Raw genomic sequence first — 26217 nt, forward strand, 5'->3', positions numbered from 1 at the left:
TGGTTAAAATCTGAATTCTGTGGCATCTTTTTGAAGAGCTCTCTTCTCCCTCTTCCTCCTCTATTTGATCTGTGAAACTACTTCCTCACCCACTCCTAGCAAATGTGAAATATGCATATGCTTCCTCTCACCTTGCCACAGCTTCTCACCAGTAAATATTTTTCTTCCTTTCACTAGCTGGAAGCTCTTGAGGCAGTTTTTGCTCAAACACACTACCCCGATGTCTTCACCAGAGAAGAGCTAGCCATGAAAATAAACCTCACAGAAGCCAGAGTGCAGGTAAACCTTCTTTTTAATTATTTAACTCTCTCATATTAAAACTGGCAAACTTTTTTTTTGACATCATGACGGCAGAGTGCACATTTGGCCAAAGAAAGCAAATGAAGACTATCTGTCATTTTCATGGTGCACTTTAATAACATCAACATAATGTGGAATATTAGATTAGGTTGATTAATCGGTCATTCATAATTAACTAGTGATAATGTTCTACACTAATTTGTCCGCGTCTCTAAGGTACTAAATTACATCAATGCACATCCATTTCCTTGCTTTGGAAAAAAAAAAAAAAGCTGAGATGCTATTCTCAAAGCAGCCCTGACTGCTCTGGGGTAAGGCTGGTCAATTGCAGAGAACTGTGTTTTCAGATGGGAACAGGGTAGGATCTGCTTTCCAGAAATTGCATCATGTCCAACTTTTCCCCTGTCCGCGGACCCTTTCAGTGAAGTGGATCCAAAGAACATGTGCAATTTAAAAATCTTTAAAGGGCAGCAGCGAGGGGGCTGCCTCCAAGCTGGCCCTCGGTGACCGTCTCTAAGCAGGATTTCTTTTTAGAAGCCACACAGTGATTACGTTTAAGTACACAAACCCGTGGAGCCCAGCAGATGTGCCCGAGCGCGGGAGGAACAGATTCGCAGAGCCGCCTCTCCGGGAGAGCTATTCTTTGAGCACAATTATATATTCATTTTATTTATGGGGTTTCCTCCATGCTGTTTCTGTTCTTTTTTATGTAGGGGCTTGGGGTTAAGACTATGCAAAGATCTAATTGTAGGAAATATAATAGTTTGCTTTTGGTTCCCCTGGGTCATGTTAGTATCTCTTAAAAACCAATGGCTGAAGAGAGATAATGGAATTCTGGGCAGTAAATTGGGGGTTGTAAACAAATTATTTCCCCTATAATCAGATTATGTGATCCTGATTATTAAATCTGAACATGAATCATTGGTCATATGCAGGCAAATTAAACTGATTATTATTTGGAAATGAAAATCTCCTTTGGCCAGGATGCTGTCTATCCCTTCTTTTTTTAATGCCAGCTTGCCAATAGCTGCCTAAAGACTGAACTGCAAATTGAGATAAATGACACAATTATTGAGCATTCAGAAGTGGAAGATCATAACTTCTCCCTGAAAGGTGCAAGGGTGAGATAGGGGTGGTAACAATTAAGGCTGAGAACTGTTGTTCGGGCTGTTGTCAGCTATTATGCAAACAGACAATGGCTGTGAAGCATTTGTTTAGTGAGCCTCCATGTGGGGACTTGGGCTTCGGTGGTGGCGGGAAGGGAGATGTGTTTACATTTATATCTCTTGCTCATTCAAATATGATTAATGTTCTATAAAGCAGGGTCTTAATCGAAGCTGATGTTGTCAAACAATAACTAAATAGGGAAATAAACGACTCCATCATGCTCTTTCTTCAGAAGCAGGCGAACTGTCAGTGCAAAGTCATTAAAATATGATAATGAAAAATAGCTCAATTAAATGTTGTTATAGCTGTGACCTTCATTCAATTAAGACACAAGAAAGTGTCTGCATTTTGCTTTGCATTTAACTGCCCTAAATTTAGAATATAGATAAAATCATTATTCAATGGTTGCTGATATGTGCAATTAAAAGCCAACTCGATTAAAAAAAGAAAGAAACTGAGTTAAAGGAGAATGAAAATTCAGAAGTGGGGTGGGCTGGCGGAGGGCTCAGCCCTGGGACCCAGGCTCTCTCCTGGGCCAGCGTGAGATGGGAGGAGGAAAGGATGCCCGGGGGAGTGGGAGGGAGGTCTAGCCAAGCCTTTTTTGAAAGCCAGGAATTATCTCCCAGGAGATGAGGGAAGAGGTTCTGCTGGATAAAGAGCTGCAGGATTGCACTGACCTCTGGGAACATCTTGGGCCCCGCCTGCTCGGCTGCCGTGAGGCGGTCCTTCTGCATGCAGATATTGTTGGGATTGCCAAGGCTTGGAGAATTCCACACCGGCCTCTAAGAAGGCACTTAGAGCAGGTGAATCACAAGTGTCTTCCCAACCTGATGATGGCAGAGATAAGCGTACTTGATGTTTCCCGGGTGACTGCTGTGTGTTGGGCACAGTGCTCAGCATTTTCCGTGCATCTCTGTGCTAACAGTGTCCAGGGGTGGCCACCGTTATTACTTCCATGGAGTTCGGATCTGGTCCTTAGCCCAACCACTGGTCTTCAAATGTGGGTCTGTCACTTACCTACCACCTGCCTGACCTTGGGCTGGTTAATTAGCTTGTCTGCTTAGTTTTCTCATCTGTAAAATGGGGCTAGGTCTACCTGCCTTAGAGGGTTGGGGTGGATTCTAAACCAGATTCACACTAAACCAGGGCTGATTCCAGAGTCATTATTTCTCATGGGTGCACTGGGCTGCCAGTCACAAGCTTCATGATGTGTCAGAAATGATTTCGGGGTTAAATCACAGGTCTTAGGCCAGACACATTTGAGTGCTCAGGAGGACCTGCTGGAAGAGTGAATGAATATTTTTGGTGAGGAAACCCCAGGGCAGTGTTTTGCAGACTGCTTTCATGATGATTCCTCCTCCTGCCTCCCCCCAACCGTAGGAGATACATTTCACATTAAATAAGGGCACTTGAATACATGGAGCATTTCCACAAGATAACACTTGTGCCCTTACTGTGGGCAGTGCATTTGGATACTTTCTATGATTTAACCTTCATTAAAAATTCCTGTCATGCCTTCTACCCATCTTTGGGTCTGAAGCTGCAGTTCAGAGGGCACTGCTTTGGGAGCTCTTTCGGAGAGAGGAGCAACTGCTACAATGAGCAGAACCCAGGCATTTGGGTTTGGGTACTGGTTCCCTCCTGCTGATTTTCTGCCTTCATTGGATGTGCTTCTCCCCTGGGGACTCAGGTTTGGTTCCAGAACCGACGGGCCAAATGGAGGAAAACAGAGAGAGGGGCTTCTGACCAAGAGCCAGGAGCCAAGGAGCCCATGGCAGAGGTGACGCCACCACCCGTGAGAAACATCAATTCCCCGCCCCCGGGGGACCAGGCCCGGAGCAAGAAGGAGGCCCTGGAAGCCCAGCAGAGGTGAGGTGGTGGGATCCTGGGGTCTGGAGGCATGGTGGGCACACAGTTGCTGGGACTCAATGTGATTTTCTTTTCTCTAGCAGCCTGGGGAGAACTGTGGGTCCGACGGGACCTTTCTTTCCTTCTTGCTTGCCGGGGACCCTCCTGAATACAGCCACATATGCCCAGGCCCTGTCACATGTTGCTTCCCTGAAAGGTAAGATTTGTGTCCTTTGGCTGGCAGGGTGGGGCTGGGGTTATGCTGGCTTGGCATTATTTCCACGGGGTCGTGGAGGTTGGCTGGCCACTCTGTTTTCCCAGTTCCACCCATCAGCCTTACACCTTGGGCTGGTGCAGCACCGTCTCTCCTTCTGTCCGTCACAGCCAGGGTCATGAACAGCATCTGTTCCCCCACATGCTATCTTGTTTGATTTCTACATGGCCTGAGATGATAGGCGTTACTGCATCAGATGGGGGATTGTCTGAGAGGCGGTTGTTTCACAGGGGACCATTCTGGGTTCACAGTTTGCTTTTTCTCATTGGTGACAGTCTTGGGTGTTAACCTGAAGCTCCTGGCTGAGCCTTGATGGCGATTGTCCCAGGTGCCTCTCTGTGTGTGCAGCGTGCCCACCCGCCTCCCTGGGGACTGCTGATGTCAGAGGTCTGAACCATTAGGACTGGTGATTTTCCAGGATTGGCTCTCTTCTTATTAACAGCTCTTGTTGTCTGATGTTTTGTCAGGCCCAGAGAGAGGAACTCCCTGGGGACTTCTGGGGCATCCCCACTGGATGAACATGCCCATCCACTGTCTCTCAATTCCTGGCCTCAGACATACTCCTCCTCCTGTGATGAGGCCAGGCAGCTGTGCCGGCCCAGAGTGGGGCTGGGTGTCACGGTGGGTCTGGGGCAGTGACGGTTAGTGCTATTCTTGGGGCTTCTCTGTCACAAGAGGTCAGGGAGGGGGAGGTACGGGTGTAGGCTGTAGACTTTCTCCTGATGATAGACAATGGGAGAGTCCCCTCCTAGAGACTGCCCTGTTTGTTCTGCATTAGGATCTGGGGTCTCCTGCCCTTGAGGGGACCCTCTCCAGCTGGTAAGTCAGACACACACACACACACACACAAACACACACACACAGAGTGGCAATCTGCAATGCAAATGTGGTTTCTGGAGGCTGAATGAGGACGTGACAGAACTTCCCTGGGTAGTCTCCAGAAGGGAGAGAAAGGCATTTTAGGCATAGGGAACAGCATGTGCAGAGTGCCAGGAGAAGGGAGGAGAACCAGATGTGTTTTGAGAATGGTTGGTATGGTGGGTGCCCATGGGAGAGTGCGCAGAGATAATGTGGAGGTGCCTGGCAGGGCCAAAGCTTGAAGGCCCTGAAAGCCATGCTCCTGGGTTTGGATTTTCTATTGTAGGGGGTGGGGCTGGAGGCCCAGAGCCACTTCTGAGTAGTCCAGGTTACTGGGCAAATCCCCTCACTTAGATAGCTGGCATGCATGGATGAGGCTCCCCTCTGTCCAGCTCTAGGCCCCGTGCCCTTCCTAATGCTTCCTTCCACTCCAGGGCCCTGGGGGCTCCAGAGGCCATGGAGAGCTCCCCACAGAGGGGCCTTGGAACAGGATACAGTAGGCTGATAGGGCAATACAGAGGTGCAGTCCCAATTGGAAGGGGCTTCTGGAAGGAGATTACCAGTGGAACTTGGGTATCATTTAAGGAGCTGGTCTGGGCAGAGGAGTAGTCCCATGTCTGTGTGCCAAATCCTCTCTGCTTTGGTGGGGGCCGACTCAGCTCTCGAGAGTAACCATCTCTTTTATAAATGTTCTTTGCTTGCCTCACTCCAGCCTCATGTGTTATAGGTGATTGCTGTGTCTCAACTATGGCAACCATGGCTGGGCTCCCTGGCCAGCCAAGGTGGGGCCCTGGCAGAGGCCTGTGGTGGCTCAGGGAAGGGAGAGAGGGCCAGGCTGCTGAGCAGGGGGAGCAGGACAGTGTCTGCCACTGGGAGGCCCAGGGCAGTGGTGAGAGGGAGATGGAGCTAAGGCTTCTGTCATCTGAGTTAGGACCCAAGGCAGAGGCAGGGGCTAGTGGGAGGGACTGGTAAAGGTAAATGTCTCACCTCCTTCTTCCTTTACTGGTATGTACCCCTCTCCAGCCCTTCCCTAAACTTTTCAGGCTGGGCTCTGACCTTGGGGCCCATTTTGTGTCTGCCTCATTAGAAACAGACTTTCCAGGGCTCCTGGGTGGCTTAGCAGTTGAGTGCCTGCCTTCAGCTGAGGGTGTGATCCTGGGGTCCTGGGATCACATTGGGCTCCATGTATGGAGCCTGCTTCTCCCTCTGCCTACGTCTCTGCCTCTCTCTCTGTGTCTGTCATGAATAAATAAATAAAATCTTAAAAAAAAAAAAAGAAACAGAACTTTCCTTTGATGCTGCCCTTGTTAAGGGGGTTACTGGGGGTGGAGCTTGGGATGTGCAAGTGCTGGCACAGGTGACAGAAGTCACAGTGTGTTCACCACACCAAGGAACATCTTTGTGTGTCATGGTGGCATGTATTTGGGCAGCCTGTGCATCCCCATGGGAAGTCCCTCCTGACTGTGGCTGTGTGCTGGGGCAGGTGACATGCTCTGGTGACAGGCAGTCAGTGAGCGAGGTAAGTATGTGTAAGCATTGTCTTCACCAGACACCAATGAACTCTTGCCCACTTTCCTTGAGGTATATAGCCCTTGTGTCTTTATGTCATTTTCATAGTTTTTTTTTAAAGATTTTATTTTATTCATGAGAGACACACAGAGAGAGGCAGAGACACAGGCAGAGGGAGAAGCAGGCTTCCCGCAGGGAGCCTGATGCAGGATCATGACCTGAGCCAAAGGTAGACGCTCAACCCCTGAGCCACCCAGGTGTCCCAACATTTTCATAGTTTTGAGAAAGGCATGGGGAGAAGAGACATTTCTCCACTGCCAGAGACAGGTATTTGAGGAGCATGTTAAGGGGCATTTTCAAATGTGGGCTGGGCATAGGTGGGACTGGGGGTGGGATTGGGGAATGTTTGCCCACTCAGGGGTCAGTGGCTGCTCAGGCCAGTTCATTGTGGCCAAGTGGATATGCGGACATGACATTGCCAGAACTATTGAAATTCCTGGAGAAGTTGGAAATCTTTCAAATTTTTATTTGAGCTATTCCTATCTTTTACATGTGATCTCCAAGGCACATCATTGGTCAGAGCCATCCATGGCCTGCCATTTTGCTCCAAGATAACAGCTAGTATTGGATTGGGGATCTTTGCTCTCTAAAAGTGCCCATCCCCATGTGGTGGCATGTCTGAGAGTGAGGTGTTCTGAGCTAGAAGTCTCTGAATCAGCTGGTCAGAGCTTCCTGGCTCTAGTCTAGGTGGCCTCAGCCTTCCCTGGAGGTGTGCTTGGGGCACCCGGCCTTGGCCTCAGGACCTGGGTAACAAGTATGTACCCACAAGTCGGCTTCTAGATACTGTGGGGTTCGACCTCTGCTTGCTTTGTGGAACGTTTGTTAAGTGGTTTGGAGAGAGGACAGCTTTGACTTCTTGCCCGATTTCCAATGGCCTGACTCAGGGCTAGGACTTCTGGGCTTTGACCAAGCCTCTTTTACCTTAGTGCACCCCCACAGGGGACTGGGCAAGCAATGTTGGCAGAGCTAGTGGCCTGAGTTACGCTTCCCAGAGGGTACTGGCCAGCCTGGGGACTGCCTCACCTAAGTGGGAGGAGCTTCTTGCCTGTTGGTGCTAGAAGGCACCTGAATGGACTTCTCAGCCCATGCCTCTTGTCACAAGTGAGAAACTGAGGCTCAGAGAGGGGAAGTCACTGGCTCACACATGGCTTCTTCAGCTACATCTCCCATTTGGGGTCTGGGCTGCCCTCCACAGGATCCTGATGTGCCCTTTCCTCTAGACACCACATATTCATTCATTCCTCTAGATGGTCACGTGTTGGTAGGACCTTAGACCCCTACTCTCCTTTTCCCTAGCAAGTGAATCCACTGGGTGTGAGCCCTGGGGAGGGGTCTAGACAAACCCAAGACTGTCTGAGACCAGGACCATTGTGAGCTGAGCATCACGGCCCCTTCCAGCCCAGAGATCCCAACTCACTTCTCCAGGCCTGTGGCAACTTGCAAATAATCCAGAAGAAAGAAATCGAATTCAGTGTCGGCTCCCAGACTCGAGCAGTGCTCGTGTCTCCTTCTCCAGGCCCTGGGGTCCTAGTGGGAACATATGGCCCTGGGCTGAAGACAGTAAGTATCTCTGGTAGGCCACCGAGGTTCTGGCCCAACCCTAGACAGCACCAGGGTGCCCCTCCCCTGAGACTCCAGCCATGCAGCTCCAGACCAGGGCCTGAGGATCTAAGCCAATGCTGCCCTGTGCTGCAGCCAACAGCTGGCCAGCATGAGAAGGAAGGGCAGGATCAGTTCCCCCAGGGGGCACACAGAGCACCTCCCCTACTAGTCCCAGAGCTGACTGCCCGGAGAGCATTATATATAGTTGCAAGGTGAAGGACTCTGAGTTGGGGGTCCTGATCTTTTGGTTTCAGGCACTGTTATGACAGATGTGAAGTCCTTGCCTGGGAAATGTTAAGAGAGCCTCCAGGGGTGTTTGTGGGAGAGCTTGGGGGATGTGGAGGTACAGTTTGCTTAGTTCCTTGAGGGTTGTATGTCCTTGAATGTAGTGTTATGGCTATTCACTTGCCTGGAAATTTTTTGACTTTGAATGTGTTCTGAAACCAGGAGCGCTGTTGGAATACTGGCTGTCAGCTCCTTGAGCAGGCTACACAGGGGGAAGGGACAGGGCAAGCAGGGACATGAGATGTAGAGGGCATGGGCTCTGGGAGCCCCCACAACACTGGGCTCCCACAATACAGAGCTGTGAGTGAGGTGGATGGGTGGAGCCCTAGAAGCTCTGTGACTATGGCCCAGAGCATGCCAGCAGATGTAGACTCCACTTCTTTTATCTTAAGATTATGGTGGGGAAGCGGCCCAGGAAATATGAAGGAGAGCAGGTGTGCTGAGCTCTGGCACACAGACTGAGAAGTCAGTAGCAAACTCTAGAATATGGTTTTCTTAGGAAATTAGAGGGAATAATTTTCATTCCTTGGGGAAATGTGGAAAGCTGGGGTCTGGGGTTTGGAAGCAGCTAGTGAGTTGGAGAAACCAAGACCAGACAATATTTGTCCAGTATTTGGACAATCTACACAGCTCGGAACTGCCTGGGCTGTGAAGCTCGGCTCGATGGTTCTGCTTCAGACCAGGGAGCGAGTGCAGAGACTCTCTAGCGCTTGGCCCTCTGCCGCAGCACCATCATCCTGGCCCCGGGGTTTGGTCAGGGTTGCTAAGACACAGCTCCAGGGCTGGAGTACTGAGGATGCCCATCCAGCAGGCTCCTTGTTGAGAGTGGCTGAGGTAGCGTGTGCACGCGTGTGTGTGTGTGTGTGTGTGTGTGTGTGTGTGTGTGTGTGGCTGTGTCTGGATAGATCAGCAGGGCTACTCAGGCAGTAGGGAGCCAGGGAAGAGTGGGAGTTAGGCTGGCACCCTTGAAGGGCAGGAGGTCATGACCCCTCTGGGGTGGTGGGTCAAGCAGAGTGCCCATATGTGGAAGTGTGGCCAACTAGCCTCCAGGCTGTGCCCATCAGGGAGTGGGGCAGCTGGCTGCCTCAGGCCGGGGAAACTGCCCCCTGGGGATAGAGCTATGTAATTGAAAATCAGGCACTTGTGGGGGTTTCCTCCTTTAATTATCCTTTAATTATCAAGCAGCCGACCAGGACAATGGCCTCAAGCAAGTGGCCTGCCTGGTGTGAGTCCTCATCCTTCTGTTTGTTCTCTAGCTATGTAAACCTGGAGAACAGTACTGGCAGTCTCTACTTCTCCTCATCTGTAGGATGGGGATCTAGATCCTAGGACTGAAGTCATAGAACTGAATGGGGAGCACATGAGCTAGAACATCGGAGGCTCTTGGAACAGTGTGTGGTCCCTGAGAGGTGCTCTGTAAATACCGTCGTTATTCACCAGATCCCTCCGTTCTCTTTTCCAAGTCCCTGGGTCCCACTCACCTTTAAAGGAGCCAGTGAAATGTCTGTCTCTCCAGATGTCTCCCATTTTTCTCAACTTTATTGCAGCTGTGACTTATCTTTTCCTTGTGCCCTTTATTGTTCCAAATGCGGCACTGTTCCTTTGCCCTGGTAGGGTTTCCTGGGCAGGGCCCCTCTTCCTTCCTTGGGACTTCATGGGCAGTGATGTTTTGTACCTTGGGATGGCTGGAGAGGACCCATCTTGGCTGGGCATGCAGTTATAGTGTGTTTCCTCATTGAGTATTCTATGGACACTCTCAAATAAAAAGGCAGCAGAATCCTACGCCATGCAGGGAGGGTGTGCATCACAGTAATGGGTGTCCAGAGAAAAAGCCTTTGCAACACGAAGAATTTTCCTGCACTGTCTTAATGGCCAGCCTTGTGTTCACAATTCATTAATGCAGAGGATGTTATTAATGGCTGAGGGAGGCGCTTGGGTTTGTTCCGGGGAAGTGCTGGCCACAGGACGAGCGCAATGGGGGCAGGAGAGCCACAGTCAGCGGAGGCCCCCTCTCTCTGGTGCACTTAGCCTGGTTGCCTCTAACCTGTGATTCGGAGATCTGGGTGTGAGGTGGAAACTAATTACAGCTGCCCTGGGAGAGCTTTCTTAATTGAGGCCATGTTCACGCTGGGGGATCACAGTCAGTCTCCTGCACTAGAGGAAGCATCCGGGCCAGCATTCCCAGACTGGAGGGGCCAGGGAGGAGGGGTGGGCAGCCTTTCGGGCAAGGCGGGAATGGGGGCGGCTCAGTCCCTGGAGTCATGCCTGAGGTAGGGGAACAGTAGCAAAGCAAGGGAAAGAGGTCTGACCTCTTCTGACCTTCCCTCCCCTCCCATTGCTTCCTGGGGAGCTGACGTGGGATCCCAGGTTGGAGGGGCTGGAGGCAGACAGCCTGCTCCCACCCCCTCCACAGATCTGTGAGGCCTGAGGAAGTGTTATGTGCCAGGCACTTGCTCAGCGTTGGCATGCAGTAGGTGCTCAACAGCTGCTACCAATTGGAGTAGCAGTCCTGGTCCTGTGCCATCTGTGTGAGGACGGAGCAGGGGGAGGCAAGAGGCAGGGTGTCCAGTGCTGGGACAGGGTCTGGTCACATCCTTCCAGAGAACAAAAGCCCCTTAGGTAGTCAAGAATGTACCCTCCCTGCTTCACACTGGCCTTGGCCTTGGGCTCAGGCCAAGATAAAGTGTCCAGATCTGGGACTGCAATGCCTTTATTGTCCAATAAACATCTGCCCACCAAGGCTAAACTCTGAGCTGGAGGCAGCCTCTTCTTTTTCCAGTAATTCCCCTCCATTCCTCTTTAATCACCTTTTCCGAGATGCCTGGGTGGTACAGTGGTTGAGTGTCTGCCTTCGGCTCAGGGTGTGATCCTGGGATCCAGGACGAGTCCCACATCGGGCTCCTTGCAGGGGGCCTGCTTCTCCCTCTGTCTGTGTTTCTCTCTGTCTCTCTCTCTCTCTGTGTCTCTCAGAATAAATACATAAATCTTTTAAAATCACCTTTTCCTTTGTGTTGTGGCTTAAAAAAATCACGTTAAAAACATTAAAAATTGTTTAATTCTGAAATATATATTTATTAGAAAAATTCATAAAACATGCATCTGGAGTTTAGTGACCCATTTTAAGCAGCTATTTAACCACCCTCGGGGACTTTGCCTGCATCCCAGGAGCTCCCCAGTCCTTGGCCCCTCTCTCTTCCTTAAACAAGAGCACTGCTGACTTTTGTGACATAGCTTTGCCAACGACCTAAGCAGACATTCTGAAACACTGTTCTTTAGACTGGACTTTTTTGAACTTTATATAGAAATGAAATCATACAGTAGAGATTCTTTGTGTCTGCTTCTTTGGCCGAGCATTGTGTTTGGGAGATTTATTCATGTAATTAGGTTCAGTGGTAGATTCTTTACGATATGTGTATGATTAGGCCATCTGCAGATAAAGACAGCTGGTCTCTTCCTTTTGAATCCTTTTGCTTTTCATCTCTTTTTCTTGTTGGTGCCAGCCAGAACCCCGAGCACAGTACTGTATAGACATGGTGACAAGGGGCATCCTTGCCTTATTCTAGTTCTTTTATAGCACCTTTACTGATATAATTCACACACCATACCATTCATCCACTGAAGTGTACGGCTCAATGATTTTTAGTATCTTCGGTGAGTTGTGCAACCATCACTATGATCCACATCAGAATGTCTTCATCACCCTGGACCCATTAGTCATCACTTCTTGCTGCTCCCAGGGCCCCAGCCTCAGGGCACTATGAATCTTGCTGTCTCTATAGGTTGTGAACACTTTTGCTCTTGCTACAGTGGACTTATTATACAAATGGAATCATATGATATGTGTTTACGGTGGCCAACTCTGGCCTATTCTTGATCTCAGGGTTTCACAGTCATGTTTGTCATCTTTTTGTTTTGTTTTGTTTTAGACATTCTTTATCAAAAAAGATATTTGCATCTTGGTTTTCTATGAGTTTTATTTTAATTATTATTTAAAAAAATCATGAATATGAATGAATGCTGAATTTCATTGAATACTTTTTCTGCTGCTGTTGAGGTGATCACATGATTTGTCTTCCTCAATGTATTAATACCGTAAGTTACATTGATTGATTTTTTAATGTCAATCCAACTGCGCATTCCTGGAATAAACCCAAATTAGATGTGACATGTCATCCTTCTTATCTAGAGCGGATTCAGTTTGCTAGTTCTTTGTTCAGGGGTTTCTGCATCTATGATCATGAGGAAATTGGCTTGTGATTTCCTTAGAATTTCCATTCCAGGTGTTAGTATTGTTTTACTTTACTGCCAAACTGAGTATAATAAAAGCAGCAGTAGTACTGCCCAGCTATTTTATTATCTATCCTGGTTCCCATGACTGGCTGGGCTCAGCCAGGCAGCTCTGTTGCTGCTTTTGCCTGGGCTCTCTTATGAGGTTATAGTCAGATGGCCGCTGGGGCTGGTATGTACAACATGGTGGCACCTCCTTGTCTGGAGTCTTGGCAGGGATGCTAGGAGCCCAGGAGCTCCCTTTTCTCTCTCCCCATGGTGAGCTTGGGTTGGGATTGAATAGTGGTTGATTCCCAGGAGTGGAAAAGCAGAATATGCCAGGCTTTCTTAATGCTTAATCCACAACAGGCACAGTGTTACTTCTGGATCCATTTTATTGATTTAAGCTGGTCCTAGAGCCAATCGAGACTTGAGTGGAGGGGACTGCACACAGGTGTGAATGCTAGAAGCTCAATTCATTGAAGGCCCTCTTCAGAGGCTGAGTGGCACAGATGCCGAGGATACTCTGACATCATAATTTGAGTTGAGGTGTTTGTTTTTGAACCTACCTTGTTTCCTAGTGGTGACTACAAGCCCTTTAAGGGTGCTGGCATATCTGACTCACCTCTAGGGCCTTCCAGGCCACTCAACCTCAGCCCCAAATACAGAGTCTGATGCAGAGGAAATGGTAGTGAGGTTTGGGTAAACAAGGAAAGAAGGTCATGCTGCTCTGAGTGTGAGAGACTGGTCTCACTTGGGAGACTCCAGTTTACTGGTCCTACCCTGCAGTGCTGGCCACCTGTTGCACCCCACAAACAATAGGACCCTCTTGTGCTTAATTCAGTACCATTGAGTACCCCACTTTGTCAGGCCTGAACCTCTCTGGTGATGAATCAGACACATCCCAACCTTAAGGGATTCACACGTCATGGGTGGGCTTGGAGAGATAGTCAACAAAGAATTCTATCTCGTGTGACATAGTCATGTGTTCCTATGGAGGCCAACAAGGGCAGGCAAAGTGTTGGGGAAGTCCTGAGGAGGGAGGACATTTCTCCCCATAGGACTAAGGAAGCCTTTCCAGAGGAGATGTTTCATTTGGGCTTGAAGGGAGCATAGGAGTTACCCAGTGGGTAAGAGGACTCCAGGTAAGAGAACAGCATGAGCAAAAAGGCATTGAGGCAGGCAGACCTAGTATGTTGAGGAAAGAGAAAAGCACGAGGTTGGATGGGGCCACATTCCCAGGAGAGGATGGCATGACCTCAAGGTGAGCCAAAGTTCTGGATTCAGACTTCCCATGGCCCAGAACCATTTACCTCTTGTCATAGGGTCAACTTAGGGAAGACACCAGTCTTCTCTTCACCTGTGACATGAGGATCATGATGGCCATACCCAATATTGCTTGTGGTCAGTACAATATGTATCTGTGCCTGGCACATCCAAACGTCCAGTATGTGCTGGCAATAATTGTTAGAGTTCTGTTGATGAGGTTGGGAGGTCACTTGGTATCTAATTAGGGCTTGATTTTGGACCTCTGGGGCAGAAAGTCTTACTTCCTGCAGATATATGCTCCTCAATGGGAGAGCCTCTCAGCCTGCAAGGCACATTTTATGAGGTCTGAGGTGTGGGCAGATCCAGAAAAGCGGCAGCCCTTCAGGGGCCTTTGGCTTGTTTGTAAAGGTGTAGGTATTTGGGGAGCAGGGAACCCGATGGGGCAGAAGGTAGTCACTGCTTATGGGGAAAGTGACTGGGTCAGCCCTAGCCTTCTCCATGACTACTTGATGTCAGGAAGACAGGAGAGAGAATCCCAACACTTAAGATTTGTAAGGAATCTTCTTAACGAGTGGGTTAACATTCCAAGATATAGTGGGGAAACTGAGGCCCAGAGAGGGGCTGGGACTGCCCAAGGTCATGTAGTACATCTGTCAGAAGCAGGACAAGTCAGGGACCCAGGTGTCCCATCGTCCAGCCGCCCACACCCTGTATTGATTCTGTTTCCTTTACAGGCACCTGCTGTCATTCTCTGGCTTTAAAAACTGCAACTCACTTTCCAGAAGCCATTTCCTATGGGTGCTGATGGGTTTGCCCTTCCTGCTAATCAATGGGGCCCTGGAGTGCAGGGAGCTGAGCAGAAGGTTTCTGGCTTGTGCCCAGAGGCAGCGGGAGAAGCAGCCTGCCTGTCCAGAGTTTTGGCTGCCACTCGAAGGAGGGTGGGCAGTGCTAACTGGCACCGGGCTGCCCAGAACGCATGTCCCTGCTGCTCCCCTGGTTGTGCCAGGGTCCTTGGATCTGGGTGTTGTCATTATTTGTTTGCCCCTTCGAAGACATCCAAGCAGAAAGGAGACCCTGGTGCTGGCTCTGAGACTGTCATGGCACAAGGAATGTTTGGCTGGGCTGCCTCCCATCAAGGAGCATTTGCTGAACAAATGAGCAGCTGTCATTTGATAGTAGGTGTACAAGTGGTAGGTGGAGTTCAGACAGGGGTGGGATCTAGCATCAAGTCTAGCAGAATAACCTGCCAAATTAACCTGGGGATTTTGACATTAATCAGATGGAGCAACTTTGCCATGAGCCCTATTTCTCTCCATGAGGTACTGAGGAAGCTTAGAACCTGGGAGAGGGTGACTCTGAGGACCTAGAGAGAATGCCAGCTCAGTCAGGAAGGAGAGACTCTCCCTCCCTTTCTGCCTTCCTCATATATTCACAAATATTCAATGTTTACTTTCAAATGGGACATTTCAGTACTGGCAGCAGAAGTATAGGGGTGAGGGGGTGAAGGCGCTAATGGCACCTTTGGAAGGTGCACTGGGTACAAAAATAAGCACAATTCATGGTAAAAGGCAACATAAACCATAAGATGGAGACAAAGGAAAGCACATCAGGGGTTCTGAGGTAGAAGGCATTTGGGTAGGAATTTGACTTGATGCACTTGATTATTGGTGAGTACCCGAAGCCACAGCATCTAAGAATCTGTGCTTACATATGGTGGGCACTTACCAACACCCCACTCAGACAATCCTATGAATAACAAGGGGCTGGTCTTAGGAATCACAAAATAGATACAATCTATCTATCAAAAAACAGGAACTATGTGTGTTAAAGATCTCATAAATCCACTTATTCATTTCCTTGTTCAAATCTGTTACCTTTAACCCGAACTTTCAACAAGAAATCAGTGTGCATGAGCTTTGCTTGTCACCAAAATTATAGTTCACGTGCCTTTATGATGAAAATGTGCTATTGGCAGAGATGGGATAGAGCTAACTTAATTTTTCCTGTCAGTCTCTGTAGTAGATCAATTAAACTGCCAAGGAGATCAAATATTTCAGACTGTATTTATTACATTAAGTATTTATGTTCAGGCCAAGCCTTTAAAGCATGATGTCATATAGGAATGTAGGCCGATTAGATCAATTCAGCAGAATTTGCTGTAACTTAATGGAAATCTAATTGTGTGTTTTAATTTAGTGTCCAGGAGGTAGTATGTTCTCCAAACAAAACCACTTTCAGGCTTCATTTAGGGGCCAGATGGCTCTTGCACAGACGTTGGTGATGGCACACGTTGGTAGGGCTGCAGGGAAGAGGTTGTGTTGTTTTAGGGGGTTTGACTGCTGGTGGGTTGGTCATACCTCATGGAAAGGGACTTGCTGACCTTGAACCTCACAGAACAGGAGATGGGCCGAGGGCTCCTGGTGGGTTTTCCATGGTATTTTGTCCACCTCATGTTCATTGGTTAGTGTAGGCTGAGGCCACTCACAGTTTTGGAGTGTTAGCTGAATGCCGAGGACATGGCCCTTCTTCCCGGGCTGTATCAGTGGGGCTCTGTTCTAAAGGAGAGTATCTGTTCTCATCATCTGAATGGAAGAAGACTGGAAATCACAAGTCACCAAAAGAACACCATTTTCATGACAGTAACACCTGGTCAATATAGAAAGGGTGGAAAATACAATAAAACACAAAGAAAATTGTAAAAGTCACTCATAACCTTAGTACCCAGAATCAACCACTATGAATATTTGGTATTAGTACATTTGTTTTCTTCCCATCTGTAAATGTATATCTCTAATGAATTTATGTATTTTATAACTTAGTTAGAAATTAAAAATTTTAAACCAAAAAGTTTAAATTTATCGATATTTTCTACCAATAAATTTTTATATGTATTATAACTGATGCCACGTGGATATGGCACATGGTTGTACATATATGTGTGCATATATGTACTATGTGTATATACATATGTAGTATGCATACATGGATCTGTATGTACAGCACATACCTACATGTAACCAAAATGGGATCATATTGACTCACTTATTTCTCAACCTACTTTTTAAAAAATTAATTTTATTTATTTATTCATGAGAGACACAGAGAGAGAGAGAGAGAGAGAGGCAGAGACACAGGCGGAGGGAGAAGCAGGCTCCATGCAGGTAACCTGACGTGGGACTCGATCCCGGGACTCCAGGGTCACGCCCTGGGCTGAAGGTGGTGCTAAACCTCTGAGCCACCTGGGGATCCCCCCTACTTTTTTTTTTTAAGATTTTATTTATTTATTCATGAGAGACATAGAAAGAGTTATAGACACAGGCAGAGGGAGAAGCAGGATCCCTGCGAGGAGCCTGATGTGGGACTCGATCCCAGGACCCTGGGATCACGCCCTGAGCCAAAGGGAGATGCTCAATCGCTGAGTCACCCAGGTGTCCCTCTCAACCTACTTTCAAAACTGAATATTTCATTATTATATGTCATTATAGTGTTTTCACAACACTAAGTATCCTTCTATAATATAATTCTGTCATAGCTTTAGTGTGTTCTCCGTGGGTGACTATAACTTATTCAGTCAGTTCCCTGTTATTGGGCCATGAGGTTGGTCACATTGTTACCATTTGCTACACTGGATTGACTTACTCTGTAGTTAATTTAATTTTTAGCCCGTTCATGATTTATAGGTTTTTGCTAGATTAAAAAAAATAGGAAAAAAAAAACCCCTAGAGCCCCAACTCTGGAAATCTAGTAATTAAAAAGATGACATTTATTTTTATTATTTTTTAAAGATTTTATTTATTTGACAGAGAGAGAAAACAAGTAGGCAGAGAGGCAGGCCGAGTCAGAGGGAGAAGCAGGCTCTGTGCTGGGCAGGGAGCTTGATGCGGGGCTCGATCCCAGGACCCCAGGATTATGACCTGAGGCGAAGGCAGATGCTTAACTGACTGAGCCACCCAGGCATGCCCCAAAAGAGGACACTTTTAAAGTTTGTTTGTCTTACTCCCCAAAATTCTGTTGGCAGAATTAGCTATTTTAGTTTGTGATCTGATAGGAAAGGCTCAGCTGAGGAAGCGGGCCAGGGTGGCAGCAGGGTGGCAGTCGGGCACTGGGGGACAGGCACCGAACTGGCGGCTGCTCCTGCTCCCGGGCTGTGGGCTGTGGGCTGTGGCAGAGCTCCCGGCTCGTCCTGGGTGTCCTGGAGGACAGGGGCTGCTCACAGGGCCAGCTCTTCAGCTGGTGGCTGACATGAATTGGAACAAGTTGGTAATTGGAACAAGTTGTGAGTTGTGCCTTAGAATCACCCTTTAATTTCTATGGGGTTATGGAAATAGTAACTGTTTGAGGCCTTAGTGCTAGGTGTGCCATGGATTGTCTCACAGAGGTGCTTGTCTCACTGCCCCTCACAGACAAGGAGCCCGAGGTGTGGAAAGATGGAGAGAGACCCCCTATGCCCGGTGAGCGGTGGGGCTGGGGGTCACACGTCAAAACCCTCTTTCCTCCACCTCAGAGGCAAGCTGCATCCGCTTTTCAGGCCTCAGAGACCCCCTGTTGTTGTTCTCACTTTATGGAATCTTGATGACGGGTGACTCGATTTGGGGGTAGACTTTTTTCTCGAGGGTCTTTGTTAGCTTCCTGATGTAATAAAGGCGGGTGCTCGGGCTGGCTCAGTGTCTCCCCATCACTAACAGGCACAGGCTGGGGCAGTTATCCCAGCATATGTGCTGCCGAAGCGAGCACTGCTGGGGCAGTTATCAAACAACTTTCAGACATCATCTCTTTGAGACAGTCCCTGCTGTGGGCCAGGGGTGGGTGTCAGGCCATCCTGGGGTGTGCTGCTTTCCTTGCTTACCCCGTACCAAATGGCTCCAGGTTACTGTGCATTCGGAGTCTTTTGGCTGTCGTAAATTTTTGTGTCTTTTCTCAATATTAGCCATCAATGAGTCTGCCATTAGCAGGCACATTTCTCTCTAGTGGGTGGTAGTCTTTGAAACTGAATGATTTATGTTAGAAGTGCACTTGAAAGAATCTCTAAGTACTTTGGTGAGATCCTTGAGTCTGGCTTTTCAGAGCAAAGCACATATGCTTTGGGATCTGGGGTTTTAGCTGGTAACTACTGGTCCATCTGCCATCCGGAGCACTACACAGGTGGAGCTCTGTGGTGTCACTTCTGGTTTTCAGTCAGGGTCTGGGTTGCTGAAGCTGTTCGGGCAAGGAGGCATATGGGGAAATCTGGCCATGCTATCGGTACTCTGGAATCATGAAGAAATTGGAGTTAGTTTTATGAGACTCTTATTTGTGGAAATAATATTTTTCTTTGTTAAAAAAGGGTTATAGGAGTTACGAGCAATGCTGGTAGTAAGTTCTAACACCATCAACTGAAATTTTGAAAATGCGTTAAGGTTGGAAGAACCAACTTTATAATTCACATCCCATTCTAAAACCACTTCTTTTATGCTGGAAGGGAGTTAAATAAAGCCTTTTCTCACTCAGTAGCCCATGTGCATGGTTCTCTAATGTTCCATCAAGGGGGCTTCTGGGTATGATGACCAGGAACCTAGGAAGCCCTCTGCAAATGCACAGCATGTGATGGTAAAGAAAGAAAAACTCCTTTTTTTTTTTTTTTTCATACTTTTACCCATTGCTTCTGTTTCATTCCTGGCAGGAGAGAGATAGAGATAGTTATCTTGTGCCCACTGTGCCCTGGGGTCAGCCTAGCTAAATAGTTTCATTTTTCACTTCACCCTCCTCCCTTCCTTCTCTCCTCCCCTCTCCCCTCCCTCAAGTCTGATGGTCTGACCATGACAGAGGCAGAAAGAATTTATCCTCCTTTTCCCCGCAGGTTCCTCTGCTAAGGCAGCCCACAGCCTATGACGTTGCAGTGAGCTTACTGTGAGGTCATATTGACCACATGCTCCCCTGAGCCACATCCCCCTGTGTAGGGTTGGATCCTTGGGCACACATCAGAGACTCTATACCTTTCCCTGATAAATATTAGCATGTTAGATTTGTCTCCTTGTTTGCTTTTGATCTTGTCTGTTGTACAGATTGCTCTCTGGCTTGCCCATATGTACATTCTGGATTGGCACATCTTCCATGTTCTCATCCAAGTAAGAGCAGGGCAAAGAGTGACTCCCAGTGGTTCCTCTGTCAGCATTCCTCGATGTGGCTGTTTGGACGGGTATGGGTCCACCTATAAGCATCGACCCCCTTTGAAGGATGCTTTAGCTACTGTTCAGACTTGAGGTGTAGATGAGGAAAAGAGGGGGACATCTCTCAGGGGCTGTGCACCAAAGAATCTTGTTGACCTGGGCCCATCTCTCAGGTCACCTGCTGCCCTACAGTGGAAATGCCCACCCAACAGGCATGGTGCAGAGCCTGGGACAGAGGCCTGGCTCAAGGGAGGTGTACAAACCATGCATTGCTTCCTTAGCCAAAGACACAGCTGGCAGGGTGGGTTGAATGCTTTAGCCCATGGATCTGAGGTGGTATGTAGCTGAGTGGGGGGTGCTTATCTTGAGGGACTTTGGAGGTTCTCACCCATTGGAAGAGCCATACAGGAGTCTCGACAGCCATGGGCAGTCCTCATGATCCTGATGACCTTGACCTGAACTCTTACAGTTTTATTTATAAGAATTTATCTTACTTTATTTTATTTTTAATTGTGATAAAATATGTAGAAGGTAAAATTGATCATCTTAACTCCTTCTAAGTATATAGTTCAAAAGGATTCAATATGTTCCTCTTGTGGGGCAACCATCACCACCTTCCAGCTCCAGAATTTTTTTCATCTTCCAAAATTGAAACTCTGCCCACTGAGCAAGAATGTCCTACTTTCCCCTGCCCCAGCCCCTGACAACCACTGTTCTATGTCTGTATGAATATGCCCATCTAGGCATCTCACGTAAATGGAACCACGCAATATTTGTCTTCTTGTGACTGGCTTGTTCACTTAGCATAACATCCTGGAGGTTCATCCATATCGTAGATGTGCCAGAGTTTCCTTCCTTTTAAAGACTCAACAGTTTTCTTTTGTGTGCATAGTCCTGACAGTGCTAACTAACCAGAGTGTCCCAGAGTTGTCGTGTTCCTGGTCATCAGTTTCCCCATCCCTCCAATGTCGGGGGTGAACTAGATCATGTGCACAGACTTTGCTCCCTCCTGCAGCCTTGGTTCTGGGAGCTAATGTGTTTCTTTTACTCTCGAATCTGGGTTTTGAGGGCCAGGAGTGTAGTTATTGGTGGCTTTCTTGGGAGCCCACCTGCTGTGGATGTGACTGTGCAGGTGTAGGCTGTGGATCCTAGGGAAAGAGGCTCTGTTTTGTCCAAGCGGCACTTCTCCATCCTGCAGGTGGCCTATTCATCACTGAGTCACAGACCTTTTAGTTCCCTGCTTGACACTTACATTGGAACAAAGCCTCACCACTGGAGGCATGAATCAGCCTGACCGAGTTGAGCCTGCCTTTCTTGGGCTGGTCTGACAGGGGCAGGCTGCCTAGGGCAGATCCTGAGAACTGTGGTCCCTCCCAGGTCCCTGACAGGCCAAAGGTCTAGGCAAGCTCCCCTCAGACTTTTAGTACCTGCCCCGCTCAGGCTGCCCAGCCTCTCCCAGTCCCTCCTCAAATGTGCCTCTTTTTAACATTCATTTTAAAATTAAAATTGTGTTTCTGATTTTTTAAAGATTTTATTTATTCATGAGAAACACACAGAGAGAGAGAGAGAGAGAGAGAGAGAGAGGCAGAGACACAGGCAGAGGGAGAAGCAGGATCCCTGCAGGGAGCCCAGTGTGAGACTCGATCCCAGGACCACTCCCTGAGCCAAAGGCAGACACTCAACCATTGAGCCACCCAGGTGTCCCTGTGTTTTTGATTTTTAAATCACACTAGTTGTAGAAAAGCGAGAAAAATTCTAAATAGATGAAAATGTCCAGTATTCCTACTGCTTAGGGCCTTCACCGTTCTTCATATGTGGTCTCCTCAAACATATGCTCCCTTTGGGAGCATGCTGGAGGGGGTCCCAGTCCTTGGATGGCACTGGCACTGGCACTGGCACTGTCCCAGCATGTCCATGGCACTGGCACTGTCCCAGCAGAGCCTGCAGCTCCCTACCGAGCTGTGACTGGTGTCTGTATGTGGCTGTGTTGAATGAGGGCCAGTGGGAGAAGTGGACTCGGGATCTGACCCAGCGTAACTTTCTGCATGTTCCCTGCTTCCAGAAATGGCATGAGGTTAGCAGCCCACCAGGGGTGTGGGGCTGTGACATGGGCTCTCAGAATTCCCTGTGTAAAGTTGGCATTTGTGATTTGTCCTTGCATATTGACCCTCAGTCAGAATTGAGGTGGGAGGCCACAGTTGTTTTAACCCCTATTACAGCGCCGGAGCACTGAAACACCATCAGAAAGTTCTGGTCCCACCTAAACAGTAAACCGGCAGACTTGGGCCAGTTACTCCTGGAGCTCAGTTTCCTTACCTGGAGAGTGGGGATGAGTAATACACACCCCTCGGGGTGGCCAGGATGGTGACAAGGGGCCACTGTGGGTGCTGGTAAAGGTGAGCTTCCTTTTGTCTCTGAGCAGGCTTGGAAAGGAAGAGAGACATCCAGATGTGCTTGAGGAGAGAGGAAGGTGCCCTGCCCTGGCATGGAGACCCGTGTCCCCAGGAAGGGAGGTGGGAATATCCCAGTGGATGCTGCTGGGGCTGTCTCGTGAGGGCTCATCTTATAAGTGGGCGCTGGGGCCAGTGGCTCTCCTCGCCTGCCTGCCTTCCTCCGTATATACTTCCCAAGGGCCCAGCCTATTTCAGGCACTGTGCCAGGTATTGGGGACAGAGTGGTGAATAAGATAGGAAGATACTTGACCTCTTGGGAGTCTTCAGTCTCTTGGGGGGGGCGGTCAGGTGGAGGGAGACAGACCACAAACAAGTCAACAACCTGTCAGCAATCCCCTAGCATTGTGGCCGATGCTCTGGAGATTTGAGCAGAGTGGAATGTAACCAAGGAACCAACTTTGGATGGGGAAGTCTTGCAGGACCCCCGAGGAGGTGATGATCTAAAGGAACCCTAAAGAGAGAGAGAGGTGTGAGGAGAACATTCCAAGGCAGAGGGTGGGGCTCTTTACCCACAGACCGAGCCTGGGGAAGGGTCCAAGCTGGGGAAGATTGTGCCTCCTTTTCAGAGGGACACAATGCTCGAGGAGCAGACCCCCTGCCTGGTGAGGTCCAGCTTGGCCACTTGCTATTCACTCCCAATCTCCTCATCTGCAGAAAGGGACCTCTGAGCAATACAGCTCCATGTAGGCTCTGCTGTGATGCTCTGTGAGCCTGTGGAAGCATCCTGGCCAGCACATGGGAAGGAGAGTGCAGTGTGAGCCTGATCATGCAAGAGCTTAGCGGCTTAAAAGGAATTTGAATTCACTTGACAAATAGGGATTCTGGTCCCTTGGTACACCCAGTCTCCAGTGCTGCTTCCTCCAAAGCTGATGAGCACTTTCAGAAAGAGGTGAAGGACTGGCCTAGTGGTCCCCTTCCTGTCAGAAGGGGAGAAAGATAGGCTCATCCACGTGGGTCCAGGGGCCGTTGCTGACCCAGGTCTCAGGCCTTAGGGAAAGGCACTAAGTCCCAACTGTCCTTGGCAGGGCCAAGGTGTTCCATCTCCTGCTCCCCTGGTGGGCTCTGGCTCTGGAGTTGGCCTAGGATGACTGAGTGGGGAGGGGTGTGGAGGCTGCTGGGATGTGCATCTCCTGCAGGGATCACAAATGCAGGTCCATTGCTTGTTCTGTCTTGGGAGCTCAGAAAGTCTCTCAAAGCATATCATGCTGACAGCTGAGTTTATCCACCTGGTCTGGGTGCGAAATCTGTGACTCCTGCCCCCAGACCTTCCTGTGATAGGCAGCTGGAGCCCATGGGTGTACCTCAAGGACAGGGGTGGTACCAGCACTGCTGAGCACTGTTTACTTCTCCCCTCAGAGCTCAGATGGGCAACAGGACCACAAGATTCCATGGTCAGACTCTCCCCATCCTCCTCCACATGCATACACACACACACACACACACACATTCATGTGGGTGCTCAGGCCCAAGCCTAGGCATCATGTGTGAATCCTTCCTTTCCATCACCTTCCTTGTGGTCCATGAGTGGTCTGTGCAAGCTATACCCTTCCCCATAAACTGGAATCTGGCCACCCCTCACCTCCTGCGCTCTAGCCATGTTGTGCCAGGCCACTCTCCCTAGGACTGCTCTACCCCACTGGCCTTCCCACCTGTCCCTGATGTAGGTAAGCTTGTGACACACTCTACTCCAACCTACTGAGGCTTCCTTGTATTGAATCCTGCTCAGGCTGCTGGGCAGCCTGGACTTGATGGCCTTGATCCATCTGCTCCATCTCTCCCCTGTAATCTTTGGCTTCCATCAGTCTGACCACCCTGCTGCTCCCTGAACAGGCGACTTCTCTTCCTATGTCCATGCCTTTGCATTGCTCTCCTCCTTGGCTGCATGCTCTTTCTTAGACGTTCATGTGGCTGCCACTCTGACGAGTTGTGCTCAGGTCTCTGCTGAGCATTGTGTTCCATTCGTGTTTTCTGGAGCACGTATTACTGTCTACCTTTGTGGCAGCAACTCAAGGGCTCCGGTATACCTTTCCCCTAGAACTGTACTCTGTGAGGTTGGGTCTTGCTGCCTTATTCCTGCTGATTGTCACTAGGGTGTAGAACAGGGCTGGGTGCTCATGGGATAGTCGTTGAATAAATGCACAGTTGAGGATGACCCATGAAGAGGGACTTTCCTCAAATTGAGCCTGCAGAGGGACCTGGCTCACAGCATTCCTGGGCTGGTTTATGTACTGCTGGCCAGCATGCTTGGGGCCAGGCACTTGCTCCCAAGCCCCACTCCATACATGGGATCTATGCAAAGTGCTTTCCCAACTGATTGCTTCAGAGGTTCTTAAACCTCATTTCACCATGCCCTGAGGGTCTCAGTTAATTCTTCATGACTCTCTTGGGCCATAAGAAATACCCCAAAGTTTTGTTCATTAAATGGTTAGGTTCAAGCCACTCAATAAGTATTAATGTCCCAACGACTTAGTAGCTACCTGAAAAATGGCTGGGTTCCCTTCGTCTTCAAAGGTTGAAAATGTCCCTGCAGCATCCCTGTGAGTTGTCACGGGGGCTTTGGCATGTAGTCCGGTGAGTGTGGGATTTCTTTACTGGATCCTCATAACCATCCTGTGAGGTAAGTATCAGTATCAGTAAGTATCAGGCCACCCAGCTGGTGGGTGAGGGAAGCAGAATGGGTGAGGTCTCCCCTGTGCTCTGAGAATTCCTTGGGCTAACAGCTGGATCTCTTGTGCTGTGCATCTTTGGGGTCCTGAGCCTCTGTCCTGTCACCTCTCCTATATGGGTCCTGAACCAAACAGAATCAGTTGGCCCCTTACCCTTACCTCGTGTCCCGGTAGACAGAATGTGGGCAGTGATGACAGCCTGTTGCTTTTCCTCTTTTCAGGGGGCCCTCTGTGCTCTTGCTGTGTCCCGGACCCCATGGGGCTGTCGTTCCTTCCCACCTACGGCTGCCAGAGCAACCGCACAGCCAGCGTGGCTGCCCTGCGCATGAAGGCTCGGGAGCATTCGGAGGCCGTCCTGCAGTCGGCCAACCTCCTGCCCTCGGCCAGCAGCAGCCCCAACCCCGCGGCCAAGCCGGCGCCCCCTGATGGAAGCCAGGACAAGAATCCTTCTGCCAAGGAACAGAGTGTGGGGGAGAAGAGCGTATGAGGGTCCTCAGCGAGCGTCCAGGCCCGAGGCGCCCTCCCCTTTCCCCTGCTTCTCCCAGCCTCAGCCCCTGTGGAAGACTCTCCTAAAAGCAAAGGGAAGCCTGCAGCCCAGGGTCTCCTCTTGGACTCGGGAAAAGAGGTAGACCCACAGCTCTCTTGGCATCCGGAGAGTGCCTCTGGAGTCCTACCGGTGGGGCTGTGTTGTCCTGGCTTCTTTGTTGACAAGTCCAGATGAAACTCATGGGCACCAGAGCCCACTGTGTGGTGAGACCCCTGGGGTTTTCACCTGGTCCCAGAAGTCTTGGAGGGAAGAAGAGTTGCTCACCCCCTCACCTTTCTGTCCCTTTCCTGGGCTGCTTTTGTAGGTCTTACCAACCCAAAGAACTGGTGTGGGTCATCCTTGAGAGATGCTCAGGGCTGAGTCTTGTGCTTTGAATGAAGTAGGACTATGCCCGTTACATTAAGAGCCAGGAAACTGGTGTAATCCCACCTAAGTTTTACTGCCCTCCGCTAAGACTAGCAGCAATGCTCCCTCCCCTTTCTCTTGTTGGAAGACATTGGTTGTAGGCTGGGTTAGATTAGATGGTGAGAAGATGTAAGGTGAGGAGGGGCTGGCACAGCCTGTCCCAGGCACTTCTGGCCAGGGAGCCTGGGCTAATCAGACAGGCCACCAGCTCCACCAACTGGGACCACCATCATGACTGCAGGCGCTAGTGAGTGTGGACTCCCACCATGAAGTGCCCACCTACAAGCCCCGCCTCTCTGGACCACACCTCTAGCTTGGTGGGAGGTTGACCAGTGCAAAGTAGTGCTCTGATCTAGAGAATGCTGAGAGTGCTCAGAGAGAGAAATCTTCCACGAACGTCTCTGACATAAGGACACATCTGGATGAACTACCTTTCCTCAGGTCCCTGGCACATGGAGGGGCCTCTCCAGTGGTATTATTTATTGATTTTTTTTTTTTTTACAGAAGGAGAAAGAAAAGTAGGAAGCAAGAGGAGAATGGTGTATATGGAGAAATGGAGTAT

General features: G+C 49.3%; 1 protein-coding gene across 1 annotated transcript in view; it reads left to right on the forward strand.

The window, feature by feature from the left end:
• Positions 1-25190, forward strand: part of DRGX (dorsal root ganglia homeobox) — a 30329-nt gene extending 5139 nt beyond the window's left edge. Inside the window, exons 3-6 of the mRNA XM_041737670.1 lie at positions 178-279; positions 3158-3336; positions 3420-3532; positions 24925-25190. Of these exons, the coding sequence (XP_041593604.1) occupies positions 178-279; positions 3158-3336; positions 3420-3532; positions 24925-25190 (660 nt within the window). The remainder of the gene's footprint in view (positions 1-177; positions 280-3157; positions 3337-3419; positions 3533-24924) is intronic.
• Positions 25191-26217: the final 1027 nt, after the last annotated feature.

The sequence above is a fragment of the Vulpes lagopus genome, chromosome 2, assembly GCF_018345385.1.
Source record: "Vulpes lagopus strain Blue_001 chromosome 2, ASM1834538v1, whole genome shotgun sequence".
Lineage (NCBI taxonomy): Eukaryota > Metazoa > Chordata > Mammalia > Carnivora > Canidae > Vulpes > Vulpes lagopus.